The sequence below is a fragment of the Heteronotia binoei genome, chromosome 1 (genome assembly GCF_032191835.1).
Source record: "Heteronotia binoei isolate CCM8104 ecotype False Entrance Well chromosome 1, APGP_CSIRO_Hbin_v1, whole genome shotgun sequence".
Lineage (NCBI taxonomy): Eukaryota > Metazoa > Chordata > Lepidosauria > Squamata > Gekkonidae > Heteronotia > Heteronotia binoei.
In genome coordinates, this window is record NC_083223.1 from 242,758,760 (window position 1) to 242,775,375 (window position 16,616).

At 42.4% G+C, this 16,616-nt stretch overlaps 1 protein-coding gene across 2 annotated transcripts in view; it reads left to right on the forward strand.

The window, feature by feature from the left end:
- KIF13B (kinesin family member 13B) overlaps positions 1–16,616 on the forward strand; it is a 172,619-nt gene that overhangs the window by 141,155 nt on the left and 14,848 nt on the right. For both annotated transcript variants that reach the window (XM_060250097.1, XM_060250106.1), the window contains 2 exons: positions 4,738–4,843; positions 5,802–5,935. In XM_060250097.1, the coding sequence (XP_060106080.1) occupies positions 4,738–4,843; positions 5,802–5,935 (240 nt within the window). The remainder of the gene's footprint in view (positions 1–4,737; positions 4,844–5,801; positions 5,936–16,616) is intronic.

Sequence of the window (16,616 nt, forward strand, 5' to 3'; positions counted from 1 at the left end):
TGAGTGTATTACAAGAGTTTCTCCTGTGATGATGATCAAGCACAAATACAGTAATAGCTTGGTTAACTGGCACTTGGTTAATCAGAAAGCAAAATTAAGTGGCATGCCGGCTGTGTAAAAGCTTTGTTAACTGCCACATATTTAATTAACCATCATCCCTCATTCCCTGTGAATACTGGATAACAAAGCTTTTATTGTAAGTAACAAATCCACGTGATCCATAGCTCAGCACTCCAGTGTGGTTCTGTAACTGGCCTGAAATGTCATGGTCTCCAAAAATGCCATATCTTAGACTCTGGAGAGATGATGAACATTGTAAGTCCCTTTGTACAGTGTGGGATGTGAGTTAGATGTCTTGTGAATGCATTTGCATGGGCATGTATTAATGCTTGTTTCTTAGCCCTTTCCTTATGCCTTAAAGGGCTCAAGACAGGTACTAGTTTGCGGTGGATCTGGCCTCAATATGAGCAGTGCCAGATTTGGTCAGCATCAGTTCTGTATGTCGTGTGATCCACTGAGCCAATTGCAGAGCTCTGGCAATATTTAGGATTCTGCATGATGACCATTAACCCTTCTGTTTTACAATCCCAGGCAGGCAGCAAAAAACAAGGGGAAGGGTTGTTGGCTTGGTGGTCCCAGGTTCAGTCCCTGGCATCACCAACTAACAGGATCATATAACAAGATAAAACATTAAAGACCTCTGCTTGAGGCTGTGGAGAGTTCCTGCCAGTCAGAGGAAACAGTACTCATCTTGATAGTCCAGTGGTCTGACTTACTTATAAGGAAGCCTTTCCATATTGAACTGGAAATTTATCAAGCCACCCGTAGATTGCCAGCCATTTTAAGTGTGCTGCATTTGACTTTAATCAGCTCTGGTAAGACCTCACCTGGAGTGTTCAGTTTTGGGCACCACATTTTAAGAAGGTTATAGACAAGCTGGAACAGGTACAGAGGAGGGCAACAAAGATGGTGATGGGGCTGCAGAGCAAGTCCTATGAAGAAAGGTTGAAGGAGCTGGGTATGCTTAGCCTACAGAGGAGGTGGCTGAGAAGTGATATTATCACCATCTTCAAGTACTTGAAGGGCTGTCATATAGAGGATGGTGTAGAATTGTTTTCTGTGGCCCCAGAAAGTAGGACCAGAACCAATGGGCTGAAATTACATCAAAAGAGTTTCTTGCTCAACATTAGGAAGAAGTTCCTGATAGAGCAGTTCCTCAGTGGAACAGGCTTCCTTGGGAGGTGGTGGGCTCTCCTTCCCTGGAGGTTTTTAAACAGAGGCTAGATGGCCATCTGACAACAATGCAGATCCTGTGAATTTAGGAGGAGGTATTTGTGAATTTTCTGCATTGTGCAGAGGGCTGGATTAGATGACCCTAGAGTTCCCTTCCCACTCTATGATTCTGTGGTGAATCAGAAGTTCTTCCAGCCTGGGTATGTCAGACCCATTTGCAATCCTGTGGCCTTTCGGAGCTTGGATTGGGGTGGGGAGAAGGGAGAAATTACACATTTAGCTAAGTGACAACAGACGTATCAGATAAAATGGTGATTTATTTATTTTTTCTTACTGTCAATGTTATGCAGAAGGAAGGGCTAAGACATGTTTGCATCAGCATTGGTGAGAGGGGGATCTGTTAAGTTGCAAATTTAGCAAACAGAACAAGAAGCTGACGAGTGTTTCTAAATGTAGAATCTGTGATAACAGCTTTGGAGTCATTTTTCTGGAGCTCTCAGACTTCAGGCTGACAAAATTAGATATTCTTTGCAACTAGAACAGCACTCCCCCTCCCCCCCCCCCCCCCAAAAAAAGATGCTTAAAAGTAGGATTCCATTACAGTGGGCAGCTTGGTGGGGCCAAAACTGATTTGAGCAAAATCTGGATTTGGCTTGGCCTGGGATCATTCCTTCTAAAGACAACTTCCCATACTGGGCCAAACTGCATCTAGTTTGGCATTCTAGGCAGATATTTTCTGGGAAGCCCACAAACAGAACATGAAAGTGATATTCCTCTGTGTGCCAGCAGCAGTTCCAGATATTTCCTGGGTTTTTTTTAAATTTAGTGACTGGACAGTAATTGATCACAGTTTTGATGCATGGAGTTGTTGCTTGCTCATCTGATTGGATCTCACGAAATGTTAAAAATATTACATTCTAGTTGCTTCTGGTCAATTTTCACCCCCTCCCAAGCTATAAACTATTTAGAGTTGAGGTCTAAGCAAATGGTCAGTGCAGAAGCTAATTCTTCTAACCATGTTCCTACTAGGGATGCTTTTGAAATTTCCCCATCTGAATTCCTTCCCCTGAATTCCTTTTCTGGGTCCAAAATCACCGGATTTTTTTGTTAGGATTTATCTTTCTTCCATTTCTGGGCATTGTTTGAATAGGCACACTTTGCTGCATTTTCCAGCTCACCTCTTCCTGTCCTCCTTTACAAGTGACCAGTGTGCAATAGCATTTATCCACATTGATTTTAAAATATCACATACAAAGATATCTTGAAGCGTTCACTTGATCAAGGGCAAAGGAACATGCAAAAAAGGAATCAGCGTAGAGGATTTTGGAATAGTTTCTTTAAAGCAATGTACACAAGGATTAAATCAGAATCTTTTGGGGTGTGCCTGAAATCAAACAAGGGCTGTAAGTGCAGCAGGGCTGGCATAAGGCTTGGGTTTTATCTTTTGCATTGACTATCCTGGATGCTGCTGGAAGCCGAGATTTGACATGTGCTTGGAATGTGCCATGATGTGATACCGCCTAAAGGCTCATGTTGCCTTTGCTTCCTTGCTGTTCTTTCTCCAAACTGCAAATAGGAAGTGTTGAAAGCCTTGATAAGATGCCAGCATTTCCTTCTCCCAAAGCTGAGTATGGCCCTCCCAAAGCGGTAATTGTGATGTGCTGTTTCTCTGACACGAAGCAGCAGCAGCCAAGGGTAAAAATAGCAGCCACAGAGGAAAAGAAATGCGGTGCAGGTAGCAACCAGGAAGTATGGGAAGGCTGCTGGTGGTTCTGGGCCTGGGTGTCAAGTCCACCAAACGCAGGTTGCCCCGGGTGGGTTGCTGGGGCAGTTATACTCATCCCAGGCGAGGGGGTGAGAATGGCAAATTGCACAGATTTTGCAGGAGAGGAATAAGAAAGGATCTTTTAGAAAGTGCAATGACCTTGTGCCCCAGTGTGAGCCATAAAGCATGATGTTCTTAAAAGTGGCTGTTGAGAATTAGTTTAATGAAGTCTGACCTTGCTGTCCAGTCATTTGGCAAAGATTTCTTTTTCCTGACAAATAATGGTTAGGTTTCTTGCCTTCCTCTGTTACAATCTTTTAAAAGAGTCTTATAACATTTCTCTGACTTAGTCTAACACTGCTTATGGCAGCAGTGATGAGTTCTTCCCAAAGAGGACTGACTTTTGCAGTCCCCTAGCTGGGACCAGAATGTCCCAACAGATCTGTTGAAGGGGAAGGTCTCCATAGCTGCCTCTTGCTAGACACCATGGATCCTGTTTGTGCTGCCTCCAGAAGTTTATTGGACAGCTTCTGATAACTGTTGTCGATAACATCAAGTGAAACTAATGTTTTTTGTCAGGGGAGAATCTCTAACTGTCTGAACTGATACAGGGTGGCTGAGAGGTGACAAAACAGCACAGCCTCTGTTATGGCCTGTCTTACAGCCTGTCGTTAGATAGGATAAATTAAGGCACAGAAATAAATAGAAGATCTGAAAGAGAGAAAGGTTTGAGAAGTTGCACACTTTGGCTTTCTCTCTACTTCAGGACAAAGATCCAGTTCCCATCATTATTTTTTTAAAGGTCTTAATCTCCTTACCCATTTGGAATGTGCAAATTTCCTGGCCCTACCCTCTCAACTTTTTGGTGCTTTAAGAAGCCCGCAAAATTTTTCTGCAGTCTTAAGCCCTTATCTAGCACTGCCTAAATCCATGTTCCCAAAATTATGGCATAAATGACAGTGAAAGGCCTTTTCTGGACCAAATGTTGCCCAGCTTTGAATCCAAACCCTTCTGAGGTCCAGTAGAATATTACCCCTTTGGCTATGGCGATGCAGGCAAAGCCTGGGTCTTTAAGCATTATTGGTATTGTTCCCTGTATACTTAGGCATGAATTAAAACAACAATAAAACATTCACATGATGAATACATTTTGAGGAAAAAATGGAAACAACATGCCAAGTGTACAAAGTCAATAGCTGTATGGATCCAATTAAGGAGGAACAATTGTTGAAGCAATAAATATGTCAAAATAGGATCACTATTACAGAATTAGGAAAACAATGTAAACAACAAACTGCCTAAGGCAAAGTACACTTTAAACAATGAAGTAAATGGAATTACCAAGAGAAAAGACAATGCAGTAAAAGCAAGACAATACCTACAATAATTGTTGCACTAGACAGCCTGCAAAGTTCAAGTATATCTCAACAGTCAGCAATACATTTTTTTTTTTAAAGAATTGCTTATTTGTGTTATTCTTTGGGGGAGCACAAACACTGCAGGGAGACTGGCATAGGAGCTAGATGATTGTCAGGGAGTGGTTCTGACTTAGTAAAGGGCATCTGTATCTCCTCCAATGTTGGCTGGAAGACTCTCTGGGACAAGGATTCGGTTCTTTCTTGCTTGCTTATTCTGTGTATCATTTGTTCTATATGTGTCTGCTGTGCCCTTCCTGAGTGTTACTTCTGAATTTTCCTTTCTCTCTCTTCTCCCCCCACCCCTTAAAATGTTTGGTCTAGAGTCGTTGGGAAAGCCAGCAAGACATATCGCAGTCTTCAGCACATTCCAATAAAGCCCGGACAAGTCTGTCAGGCTCTGCTCAGCAAAATGGTTCCAATGACCCAGGTAGGAACATAAGAAGTTCCTTGCTAGATCAGATAACAGTCTGTCTTAGTCTATCTAGCATTCTCTTCCCACAGTAGCCCACCTTAGGCTTCTGGATGCCAAAAACAGGGTGTAGGGCAGAAGCCCTGCATCAGCGTTCACCCTTCTTCCTCCAGGATCAAGTACCAGGGGGGGTATGCTACTCCTGAATCTAGAGGTTCCATTTAACTGTCACGGAGAACGAACTGCTAGAGATGATTCCCTGTACATTTGTCATATCTCTTTATAAGTCGATCTAGTCTAATGGCCTTCACATCTTGAGGCAGAAACTTTGTGTCTATGCTCTGTTGAAGAAGCACTTTTCTTCCATCTGTTTTGAGTCTACTGATCATCAAGTTAATTGGGTAGCCCTGGATTTTAATCCCATGATCAAGAGAGAAGGAAAAATCTTTCTCCCTCCTTAAGCATAATTTTATAAACTTTTGTCTTATCTATCATCTTCTTCCCCCACCCCCTGCCCCACTTAGTTATCTGCTTTCTAAACTGAACACTTCTCCGCAGGAATTTTGTTGCACCCTAAAGACTATTCTTACAGACGCTTTTGTTGCATCAGATGCATGTAGTAGGTCCTCACTAGGCAGACAATGATATTTGAGGTTAGGAGGGTGAGGGAGGATCACTACTGAATGTTGACTCTGCTTTTTAAAAATCTTTTTTTTTCCTTGCAGCTGCATACTTGCATGGGCTGCTGTTCTGGAATTATTCTCCTAGATAAAGAAAAACCCCAAGGTTCAGAGGCAGCTGTGGCCACCAGCTGCAGAGTAGGGAGTCCTCATTTGCAAACATCTGGGTTCTTTGGAACCCTGAAAAAGTCAACAAAACCCATAGAAGCAGTCCAGGGTAAATGCTGATGGCATCATAGATCTTCAGGAGGAAGCAGAGTTGACGTTGTGTTAATTAGTTTGTTTTTTATTGACAGGACTTGGTAGCCTGGCTGCCTCCTACTTGAATCCCGTGAAGTCCTTCGTGCCTCAGATGCCAAAGCTGCTTAAATCTCTGTTTCCCGCTAGAGATGAGAAAAGGGGCAGGCAACCATCTCCCCTTGCACAGCAGGTAAATATGGCACACAGGAGATTTCAGAGACAAATTGAGGGGGAGAGGGTATTTATTTATACGGATATTTTAATCCCACTTTTGTCCTGCAAAGCAAAGTGACTTACAAAAGAGACTTTAAAAAATGAAGAACAATCTAAAGCTCACAATACAACAAAAAACAGAAACAGGCAGGAGGTGGGACCGAGCAGGTGGAGGAACTCAGCCCCTAGTGGAACAGTGTGGCAAGCAGAAGCAACACAAACAACTCCAGGTAGCAGCTCCTTTGGGGGCCTGAACAGTCACGCTGGTGGAGAGACTCAGCCCCTGATGGAATTTCCACTGGCAAGTGGTAGCAGCACAGATGGCTTGCACTTCCTTCAGTTCACAGGACTGGCAACTGGAGGCATATATTGCATAGGTTTTTACTGTCCATGCTATGAATTTGCCAATTATTATTGTGAAGTGAACCAATTTTTGGGGGGGTGGGGGGGGAGGAGTTGTCAAGCAAATTACCATGCAAAATTAGTATTCTGAATTGGAGTAGCAACATTATTTTGTCAGTTTTAGGGCTTTAAAAAAACTTGGACCTTTCTGGAGTTCCTTGTACATTACAGGTGTTTAAATGCATGTTAATTGGTAGTGCTGGCTGTAGAGGGTTTAATCATAATGTATGGCTACTCAGTTTATGTGACTTTTCACATCCCGTCTATGAAGAATGGTGGCTAGAGTTTCCAGAAATCTCTTACTATGGGAATTGCAGCAACTGGGTAGGGGCAGTTAGGCTACAGGATTGTTTGTCTTGTGGGTGCCTGTTAGATTCAGGCCTGATGTGGTGAATGTGTCCACCTGGATTCAGTTTACTGTCTCAGTTCAAGACTTTGATCCACACTGAGACCACAGAAACATCCAATGAGGGGAGGGGGGGAATCCCCTAATGGAGCACATTGATAATGTAGAAAAATGCCCAGATTTCATTATGATAAGAGGTTAACAGCGATGTGATCTGCAGTGCTGGACAACACATAATAGATTCATTGTTGTGCAACCCAAGGCAGGTTATTTATGAACAGCAATGAATATCGATAACAGGGCAAATGAATAACTAAAATAGGAGATAAGATGATGCCAACATTGTTCCATAAGAAGTAATGTATATTGATTAAAGGTCTTCTTAGTTTCTGAGGTCATGCTGACTCAGAGTCAAAGATCATGAAAAGTCAGTATCCGAAAAACACCCCAAAAGGTTCATATTTTCTCTTTTACTTAGAATTTTTCTTCTTGAGTACAGTCCCCCAGTCGTGTGAATGAACTAGCAAATATTTGAGGAGTTGTGATAACACTCAGTTAAACTTGATGGTATTAGACACAACAAGATGTGTTTGCTGAAGTGTGCCTGCTCCTTTTGACTACAGATGCAGGTTTCTGATCCAAAGTCTGTAGGTTCAGGTGTCATAACAAGACACACTCGAATGTGCAACACATTTTCAAAGCATGCAATTTTATTCTGAGAGAGAATGCTTTCAAATAATGGCAACTTTTATTCTATTAACTCTGTAAAGGGTAACTTTAACATTAGTTGCTGAGCAGCATGTTAAATAAATGTAGTAACATTTATTTTCATGAAGCTGGCAACACTGAATCATAGAGCTTCAAACCCTGGTTTGCAAATATCTGTTATGAACTGCTTGCTCACAGTGGGTCAGGTATGGGCTAGCTGTCAGGAAATGAAAATGCAGTGGTGTGTCAGATAAGTTATTCATTTAACAGAAACAGTTCAACCTTGTCTGTTCTTTAAGACCTTTTAAACATACCAATTCTTTTCCAATTAAATTACTAGCAAAACAGTACTCAGTAAACAAATGTCCATTTGAGTACAAATGATTTGACCCAGCATGTTAAAACCAAGAACGGGCACCAGGCAAACAGATAAGAGGAGAATGGTGAATAATGAAGGGCCACCACAAAAAAAGCCTTGTCTCTGGTAGACACCCACTCCACTTGGACCACTGGTCTGATCCAGCAGGGTTTCTCTTATGTTCATTTTAGTGGCTGAGGGAAAGCCTTTGCAGACAGAGAAGAGCCTTAGCAGACGTCCTGAATTTTCAAGCAGACACACAGGGTAGGAATAAATAGTTCTTTAAGTCCCTGGTCCTAAGCCATTTAGGGTTTTAAGAGTAATAACCTGTGCTTTGAATAGGGCTAGAGATTTATTAGGCAACCAATGAAGTGCTTTTAAATAGTGGTTAAATTTGTTCCAAATAATTCATACCTGAGAGCAGTCTAGTCGCTGCATTCTGAACCAACTGAAAGTTCCAAACAGTCTTAGGCTTCTTTTTTTAAAGACACCCATCTCATCTAGGCTCTTTAACCTTTTATATCTGTACTTATAAATGATGCAGTCATTGTTATTAGCAAAATTATTGTAATCCAGATCCATACACCACTGTTTTGAGTACTGTTGATGGACCTGTCTTCAGGCCTGTTTAACAGTGGTCTTAAAACCCTTTACACCACTCAGCTGACTTTGTATCCAGCTTTTCTCCGTGTGTATTAGACATTTTTTTCATCATGCCATAGCAATTTTTAAGCACTTGGGGTGATGATTTCATTGTTGTCACCATGGCTAACCTTATAAATGCTCCAACATCCCTTTGTACTCGTGATCAGTTCCCCGTGTTATGCAACTGAGTCCCCTCATTGGACTTCAGTTATCAAAAGGTCACTTTTGTGTGCCATTTGTGTTGGCAGTAAGTCTGCAGAGCTTTGAAACCAAGTCCCCTGCTCTCTTTCAGCCCTGAAGAATCCTACCAACAGGCTCATTTCTGCCTTTGAGTACTCAAGGGACTGAGATTCAGTGTCTACTATTTGCATTACCTCCCCATCTTTCTTCCATAATGGAACTCCAGCTAGCATATGTAGAGTTCTTGCAGGTTTCGCATTCCAGCAGTCACTGACCGGACCTAGATCAGCTTAGCTTCAGCACCATTACTGAATCACGTGCCCTCCGAGCATACCCTGGAACCAATATTTATTTTATTTCATTTCTATTATGCTTTTCTCCCCAAAGCAGCTTAAATCATCCTCTTCTCCTCCATAGTATTCTCACAACAGCTCTTTGAAGTAAGTTAGGCTTAAAGTGTGTGATCACCTACCAAGCTTCCATGGCAGGGTGGGGTCTCCCTGGGTCTCCCAAATCCTTGTCCATCCTTGGCAGCTTAATGGCCTTGGCATAAATGATCAGGTGCTCAATTATGGTTGGAGGTCACATGATCTGACAACTTGGCTGAAGTAAAGCAGGTCTATATCTTGTGAGTGCCTGTACAGGACTCCTGGGGATTGTATGCAAGAGCCTTTGAGTTTGATAGTAGAACAAATGTAGGGCGGAAATGCAGTACGTTCAGAAACAATTTGTCATCATTCTCCAAAAATATGTCTTCCTGTAGATGAAACCTACACCTGCTTCTCCTTCCTCTTCTAGATAGGGAGGATGGTTTTGTCCTGAGCTTCTTAATAAAGTCAAATGTGTCTGCACTTATACCTTCACTACTTGCTCTCTCCCAAGGGTCTGCTTTTCTCCAGAATAACAGTTCACAGTTCCATTAGATTTGTTTGCACAGGGCTGGCCCCCACTGCCTGTCTTTGACCATCCGAGAGTCCATGACCCCCTTTCACACTTTACAGCCCTTCCACATTCCCACCTAGTAAGCATGTTGTTCCCCTTCTTGAACTATGGTGCTTCCTTGCCTCCCCAATTCCCGGGGCTCGTCAGAGAAAAGACGAGGCTAAAGGATGAGACATAAAATCATGACTTAAAAATAGAAATTCATTTTCCATTTGGCAATACACAAACAACGCTAAGTGCACATCATAAATTTTACCATTGTTGCTGGAACTGATGTTACCGTAAATCACATTAGTTGAAAACACTTGGCACTCTTTGAGAAACGAAAAATGGGATTCACTCAGACATGGGTATTGATAACTTTAAATAGTGCTACCATTTTACAGTTTGAACAGAAAGCAGTTCTGTTAACTCCAATTAAATCTACAGTTAATAATACTTGATAATATGTATAATATTGGTGTAAAGCTTTTTTCCTATGAGTTCAAAGATCTTTACCTAGGGGTAGCCCCGAGGGGTTCCCAACGGGTGGCTTCCCCTCCAGGGCATCACTGAAAAGAGCCTGTCCAGGGGTAGCTATACACTACACTTCAGATATTTCGGTGGTGGTGGTTGTAGAAATATGGAGCAGGATCCAAATAAGGAAGTTTATATGGGGGGGAAGCAATTTGTTTCTTGTATTTAGAGGAGAGGGCATGACTTTGCTCATTGGTATGGCACATATTTTGCTTGCGGATGGTACCTGGTTTGATTCCTGGCATCTTGAGATTAGGGGTGTGTATTCAGATCTACCTGATTAGAAAATATACCTGAAAAATACCTTATCATTCTTTTTTTTTCAGATATATTTCAGCTTTCCAAATGTATCCAGGTTTTCTTGGGGATACCGGGGAGAGGGGAAATCCGGTGAAAATCCCGGATATATTCAAGAATTACTGGTAGATCTGAAAATGGCTGTTTGTCAGGCTTAAAATTTAAAGGGACTGCAGGAGACGGCCCAAGGATTAGCAGATTGTTCCTGCTGTCTCAGCTTGGGGCTGGCTTCTTGTGCAGCCTGGTTTAAACTGGGCTGCAGGAGAAGCTAGCCCCAGAAGCTGCTCTTCTGCAGGGAGCAGTCTGCTAGCCACGGCATAGCAGATCCTAGGGCCAGCTTCTCCTGGAGCACAATGTAAACTTTGCTGCAGGAGAGGCCAAGCCAGACCCAGGATATTCTTCTGGTATTTTTCTTCTTGGACCTGAAAAAAAATTGGGATTTCTGGAAAATCTCAGATCTTAATACCATACCGGTATTGGGATCTGGGATTTTTTGGAAATGTAAAAAAAAAAAATTGAGTCCAATAGACCTGAACCAAAAAATACTTCTCAGAGTTGTTCAGGGGGTTGGACTAGATGACCTTGGAGGTCTTTTCCAGCTCTATGATTCTATGTATTCATGTATGTAACCCCCTAACCTGACTGTGAACCCCTAACCTGAATGCATCTTGATGTGGAGAGTGGGTCAGATCATGCATATTCACTAATAAGTTGGCGGAAATGTAATTGTAATCATGGTAGCAGAATTCCAGCTATAAAATGGAGCTGTAAAAGGACAAAGTGATACTTGTGTGGCACTTGCCAAGAAATTTTATTACTGCAAAAGGAAGTGAAGGTTTTCCTTACAAGGGCCAAGCGCCTGCCTTGGTGAGCCATTGCACTGTTACCAGGATGTGCTTGAGTGTTGTAAAAAAACAGGATGGGTTTGCTAGAAAGCAAATCAAAAAGGAATTCAGACTGAGGGGTTTTTTTAAAAGTGACTCTGGGACAGAGGGAACTAAATTCCAAGAAGATATAAGGAAATGTAATTTGGCACAGGCTTTCTGAGTGAAGCAAGATGCATTTGTAATCCTCTGATAGAAATATAAGGAAATACAAACCAGCACTCAGATTTCAGTAATTATTTTATTTAGTAGGCTTCAAAGTTCACTAGCAACGGCTTGCCATGGAAATTTATAGACAAGTGATAAACAATTGGAGCTGCTTCATTTCAGGTCAGCCCAGTGGTCTATCTAGCTAATATTGTTTACTCTGAGTGCCAGAAGATCTCAAGAGATGCTGGCAAACTAAGGTCCTTCCTAACACCTGCTAATTGACATACTTCTAACTGGAATGGACCAGGGACTGAACCTGAGACTTTCTGCACCCAAGCCATGTGCTCTACTTCTGTGCCCTACCCCCTTCCCAAAGTGTGCAAGCTGTGTTCCAGGAAACCACAGTGGAAGACAGCAGCTATGCCAGGATCCGCAGAAGTTTTATCAGGGGTTTTCAGTAAGAACTGTAATGAAAGAGCTTGTTTACCACATCTCATCCTCACCGTACAATGGTAGGTGACAAAAGTGTATTGGTTATGCTGTTGGTGGATGTGGGGGTAATGGTGAGGCCCAACATGTATCACCCTAAAACTTGCCTCCAAATCTTCTGCCACATGCAAGTAGTTCTGTAGCTGATATTTTGCATTTCTTCAGGGGACACTAAGTAGTTCCCTGAAAGTAGACATTTTTGAAAATCAAAAAAATATTAACTGTCAGTGTTGTATTTGGTAGGGTTCAAGAAGTGACCTAATGCCCAAGGAGAGTGTTCTGTCTTGCTACTTCTGCTGAGACAGTAAAGAATTCAGGAGTGCTGAAAGCATTAATTGATAATTAGGTCCATTTAATTCATTAGAACAGTGACTTAATTGATCAGGGTGATAGCAGATTGGAAAAGGGGATTTTTAAAAATCCCAGCTGTCCCTCATACTACAGTGTTCAACGCTATTGATATTTTTAAATTATCTCGGTCCTGAGTTCTGTTCGCACTCTGAATAGGCCTACATAACTCCGGTTTGACATCCTTCACAGCAACCAGATAAGCAGGAGAGAGAAGCTGAAGGTTTCCAGAGGCTAGGAATTATGCTCTCCTTATCTTTTTGACGTTGTGACTACCAAAAGCAATATAAAATTTGGAAGAAAAAAAAAGCAAGTGTGTTTACAAAATGTCCTAACCACAATATCCTACTTTTAATGTAGAATTTTAAGTTACATTGTTTTGAATTATTCAGAATATTAAGGGCGTAGCTTTATTATCCATATAGTGCTATCAGTGTGCATGGTATTGGGTACAGGAATATGAGCTGACATAAGGAAGACCCAGAAAGTGGAGGCAGGGGGATGAACAGGGGAAGAATGTGCAGCCATCCCAGTTAAATGTACTTAGGCTTCCTTTTGGTGCCAACAGAATACATGGACTTTGAGGAGCAGGTTGAAAGGAGATCTGTGTATACTAACTATTCTGAACTCCTTGGAGTATCACTGGTATACAGGTAGTAATGAAAGCCAAAGAACCCCAACTGATGGAGTGGGGGGGGAAGCGCTCTCTTGCTCTCTCTCATACACAGAGAGAGTTGAATGAGTGGTTACTTATGTAGGATGAGGGCCATCAGAGAACAGTGTCCCACAATCCTAGTTTATTTAAATCAAACTGGAAAGAGTGATCAGTGGTGTCAAAGACAGCAGTGAGATCAGGAGGCTGAGGACAGAGTTAGAGGCCTTTAGTGAAGCAATGAAATGGTGATTTTGGTAAGGGCTGCTTTATTTATTTAAAGGTTTATTTCCCACACTCTTCAACATCTTCTCGAGTTACTATGGAGTAGAGGCATTCGAGTGAGGAGCTGCTGGAGGGAGCTGAGGCATCAGGAGTAAGCAGTGCTTCCAAAAGGAAGGAAGGAAATCAGATGATAGTGGAAAGGAAAGGATAGGTCAAGAGACAATGTTCTAAGAAAGAGGGAAAATGGTGGCATGTTTGTCTGGACTTAAAATTTGTTCTAACGTTTGAATGCAGTAGAGAGAGAGAAAGACAATGTAGGGGAACTAGGTTTAAATTGCTACTCACTGAGTGACTTTGGGTCAAGCATGTTCTCTCAGCCTTACTTATGTCTCAGAGTGTCTGTTGTCTGGAGAAGGAGAGAGCTGTATCCAGTAGCCTGAGCTCCATAGAGGAAAGAAGTGCTAATATGTACTAGATAAAGAAGGTAAAGGTTTGGATGGATAGATAGATAGAGAGATAGATAGATAGATAGAGAGAGAGAGAGAGAACGAGAATGAGAACGAGAATGAGAACGAACACATTATAGGAGAGGTGGCTACTAAAAATTGGAGAGGGTAGGATCAAGGGGATGTGGTTAAGGGTTCTCTCGCCTTCTGAAGTGAAATGAGAGACTGTAGGGACAGAGCCTTCTCTGTTGTGGTGCCTCAGCATGGGAGTCCCCACCCCACATGTAATTTGCCTGGCATCAAGTATTGAGCAGAGGGGTGGTCCTTAGCAGGGCATCCAAAATGGAGGAATTGTGCTGAAGGTTCCAAGAATTTTTGTGAAGGTTTCTAGAGTTGCTTAGCTGGGTAGCGAAGGGTCCAGTAGTGCCTTTAAAACTAACAAATGTTATTGTAGCATAAGCTTTTGAAAAACACAGCTCTCTTCAGCTTAGCTGGGTAGATGGCTGAAGAGGATGAATTCAGCTGTCTTTTTGTGTGGTGCCAAAAACTAATATGTGCTCTCTCTTTGTAAAGAATCTCATCTCGCTTCGGTGGGGTAGGGCAGGATATAAATCTAAATAAATAAATAAATCTCCTTACTGTTTTGGTGTTCCATTTGTCACTCACTGGTTTCTGAACTCCAGTGCTGATGGCTGTAGTGTTACCAAAACCTTTGACTTTCCAGAGTGAGTTCAAAAAAATAATCTCAGGATAAGAAAACCACAATTAATGAAGTCTGCTCTCGTACTCAAGAGCATTTCTCAGAAGGTACATAAAATAATTGAAAGAACTTCCTGTGCTCTAATTAGTCAGATTGAATTAATTTGGCGTAATAGGAATCTTCATGTAACTAGCAGATTGGCTTCCGATGAATCTACTTTATGTACCTAAAAGATGGATTTCTGATTAAGCTGTTTATGCGCTGCTTAAATCGAAGAAATCAAATTGTTGGGCTGATGCTGCTGAATATTTCAAATGAGAGCACTGTGTGAATGGTGAAGCACCTGCCTTTTTAACCCATTCATTTTTCACAGCAGTGCTGCATGCCAAGATCATGCATGTTTCTTGTTCTTGCTTCTCAAGGCAAATGTATTATTTTAATTTACTACCCCAAAGAGAAGGCTGAACATGTCCCTTCTTCCTACATTCTTAATTGACGCTAACTGGTGAGCGCAGCACCTCACTCTTTCTCTCCTGTGGAGAGCCAGTTTGGTGTAGTGGTTAAGAGCGGCCTTTTATCTGGGTGGACTGGGTTTGATTCCCCACTCTTTCTCCACATGCAGCTGCTGGGTGAGCTTGAGTCAGCCACAGTTCTTGCAGAGCTGTTCTCTCAAGAGCAGTTCTCTGTGAGTTCTCTGAGCCCCTACCTCTTAGGGTGTTGTGGGGAGAGGAAGGGAAGGAGATTGTAAACTGCTCTGAGACTCCCAGGAGTGGGATATAAATCCATTCTCTTCTCTTTTTGCTTTGCAACAACATTTAGTGTCAGAAGTCAATGTATAGCCAACGTGAACTTGCCTTATAGAGGCTCAGCAGTCTTAACTAGATTAGCATTGTCTGCTGACTGGTGGTGACTCTTTCCAGGGTGTGGGGCCGAGACAGGTATTTCCCAACACCTGCTACCTTTAAATGGAAATGCCAGCAGTTAAATCTAGGACCTTTGGAATGCACTACAGAGCCACAGGCCCAAGCCACAGATTTATCAGCATAGTCTGTTTACAATAAACAGTGGGCTTAAATGACATGGGAGAGGGAGAAAACCAGATTGTGTGGGTTATCCTTGAAGCCTCAGTCTTCCTTTACTCAGTCTTCATCCTTTAAACTGTGGAATTAACTCTCCTCTGGTCCTGCCATCTCTGGCTGCTAGAGCAAATGGCCAAAGATCCTCTTGGCTTTTTCTCCCACCGGAGATTTATTCAACACAGATTCACCAAGAGAAATGTCTGTATGAAGCTCTATATACTGAGTCAGACTATCATTCCTTCTAGACTTATCTTTTTATTTATTTTCTTATTAATAAATGTCTTTTCTGCTTCTGTGTCAGTGCAGATCTCCAAGGTGACTTACCAACTCTATTAAACAACCCTAATAAAAACCCATTTTAAAACCAGCAATTGTTCACAGGGAGAGACAGTAGAAAAATCAATCAGATGTCAGCCAAAAGCATGGATGGGGGGGAAATGTCTTTAATTGCTGCTAGAGGACTTCTAGAGAAGGTACCTTTTTGAACAATGCCAAGGAGCGAATTGCACTATCTGGGTGCCAGCCCGCAAAGAGGCCTCTTCACTGTGGCCCACCTGTCTGTCCTGCAAAAATGAACATACTCAGGCAGCATCGTATAGGAGCATGCACTCATTGAAACACCATTGTTCCTGGCGAGCATCAAAGGTAAACACTAGCACTTTTGGTTGTTTTTGAAAACAAATTGGTAACCAGTGGAAGCCTTTTACCTATTGGCAAAACAAGATCAAGATCTAGAAGCCAATTTGGTGTAGTGGTTAAGTGTGCGGACTCTTATCTGGGAGCACTGGGTTTGGTTCCCCACTCCTCCACTTTCAGCCGCTGGAATGGCCTTGGGTTAGTCATAGCTCTTGTAGGAGTTGTCCTTGAAAGAGCAGCTGCTGTGAGAGTCCTCTCAGCCCCACCCACCTCACAGGGTGTCTGTTGTTTGTGGGGGAGAAGATATAGGAGATTGTAAGCCGTTCTGAGTCTCTGATTCAGAGAGAGGGGCGGGGTATAAATCTGCAGTTGTCTTCTTCTGTTAGTTGCCAGGGAGCTGTATTTTGACCAAGTTGGGGGGTTTGGACAGTCTAAGGCTGCCCCATAGAATAGATAATGCATTGCAGTGATCTAATCCTGTTGTCTATTAGAACAGACACAAACTCTCCAAAGGCAGATAAAAGTTCCTGCAATCAGAGGTCCTTCTGCATGCAAAGCATGTGCTCTGCCTTTGAGTAGTAGCCCTTCCCCATCTGAGGAATGCTTCACTTCTCCCATTCTAGACTTGCGTCTATTTCTGCAGACATCATCTTAA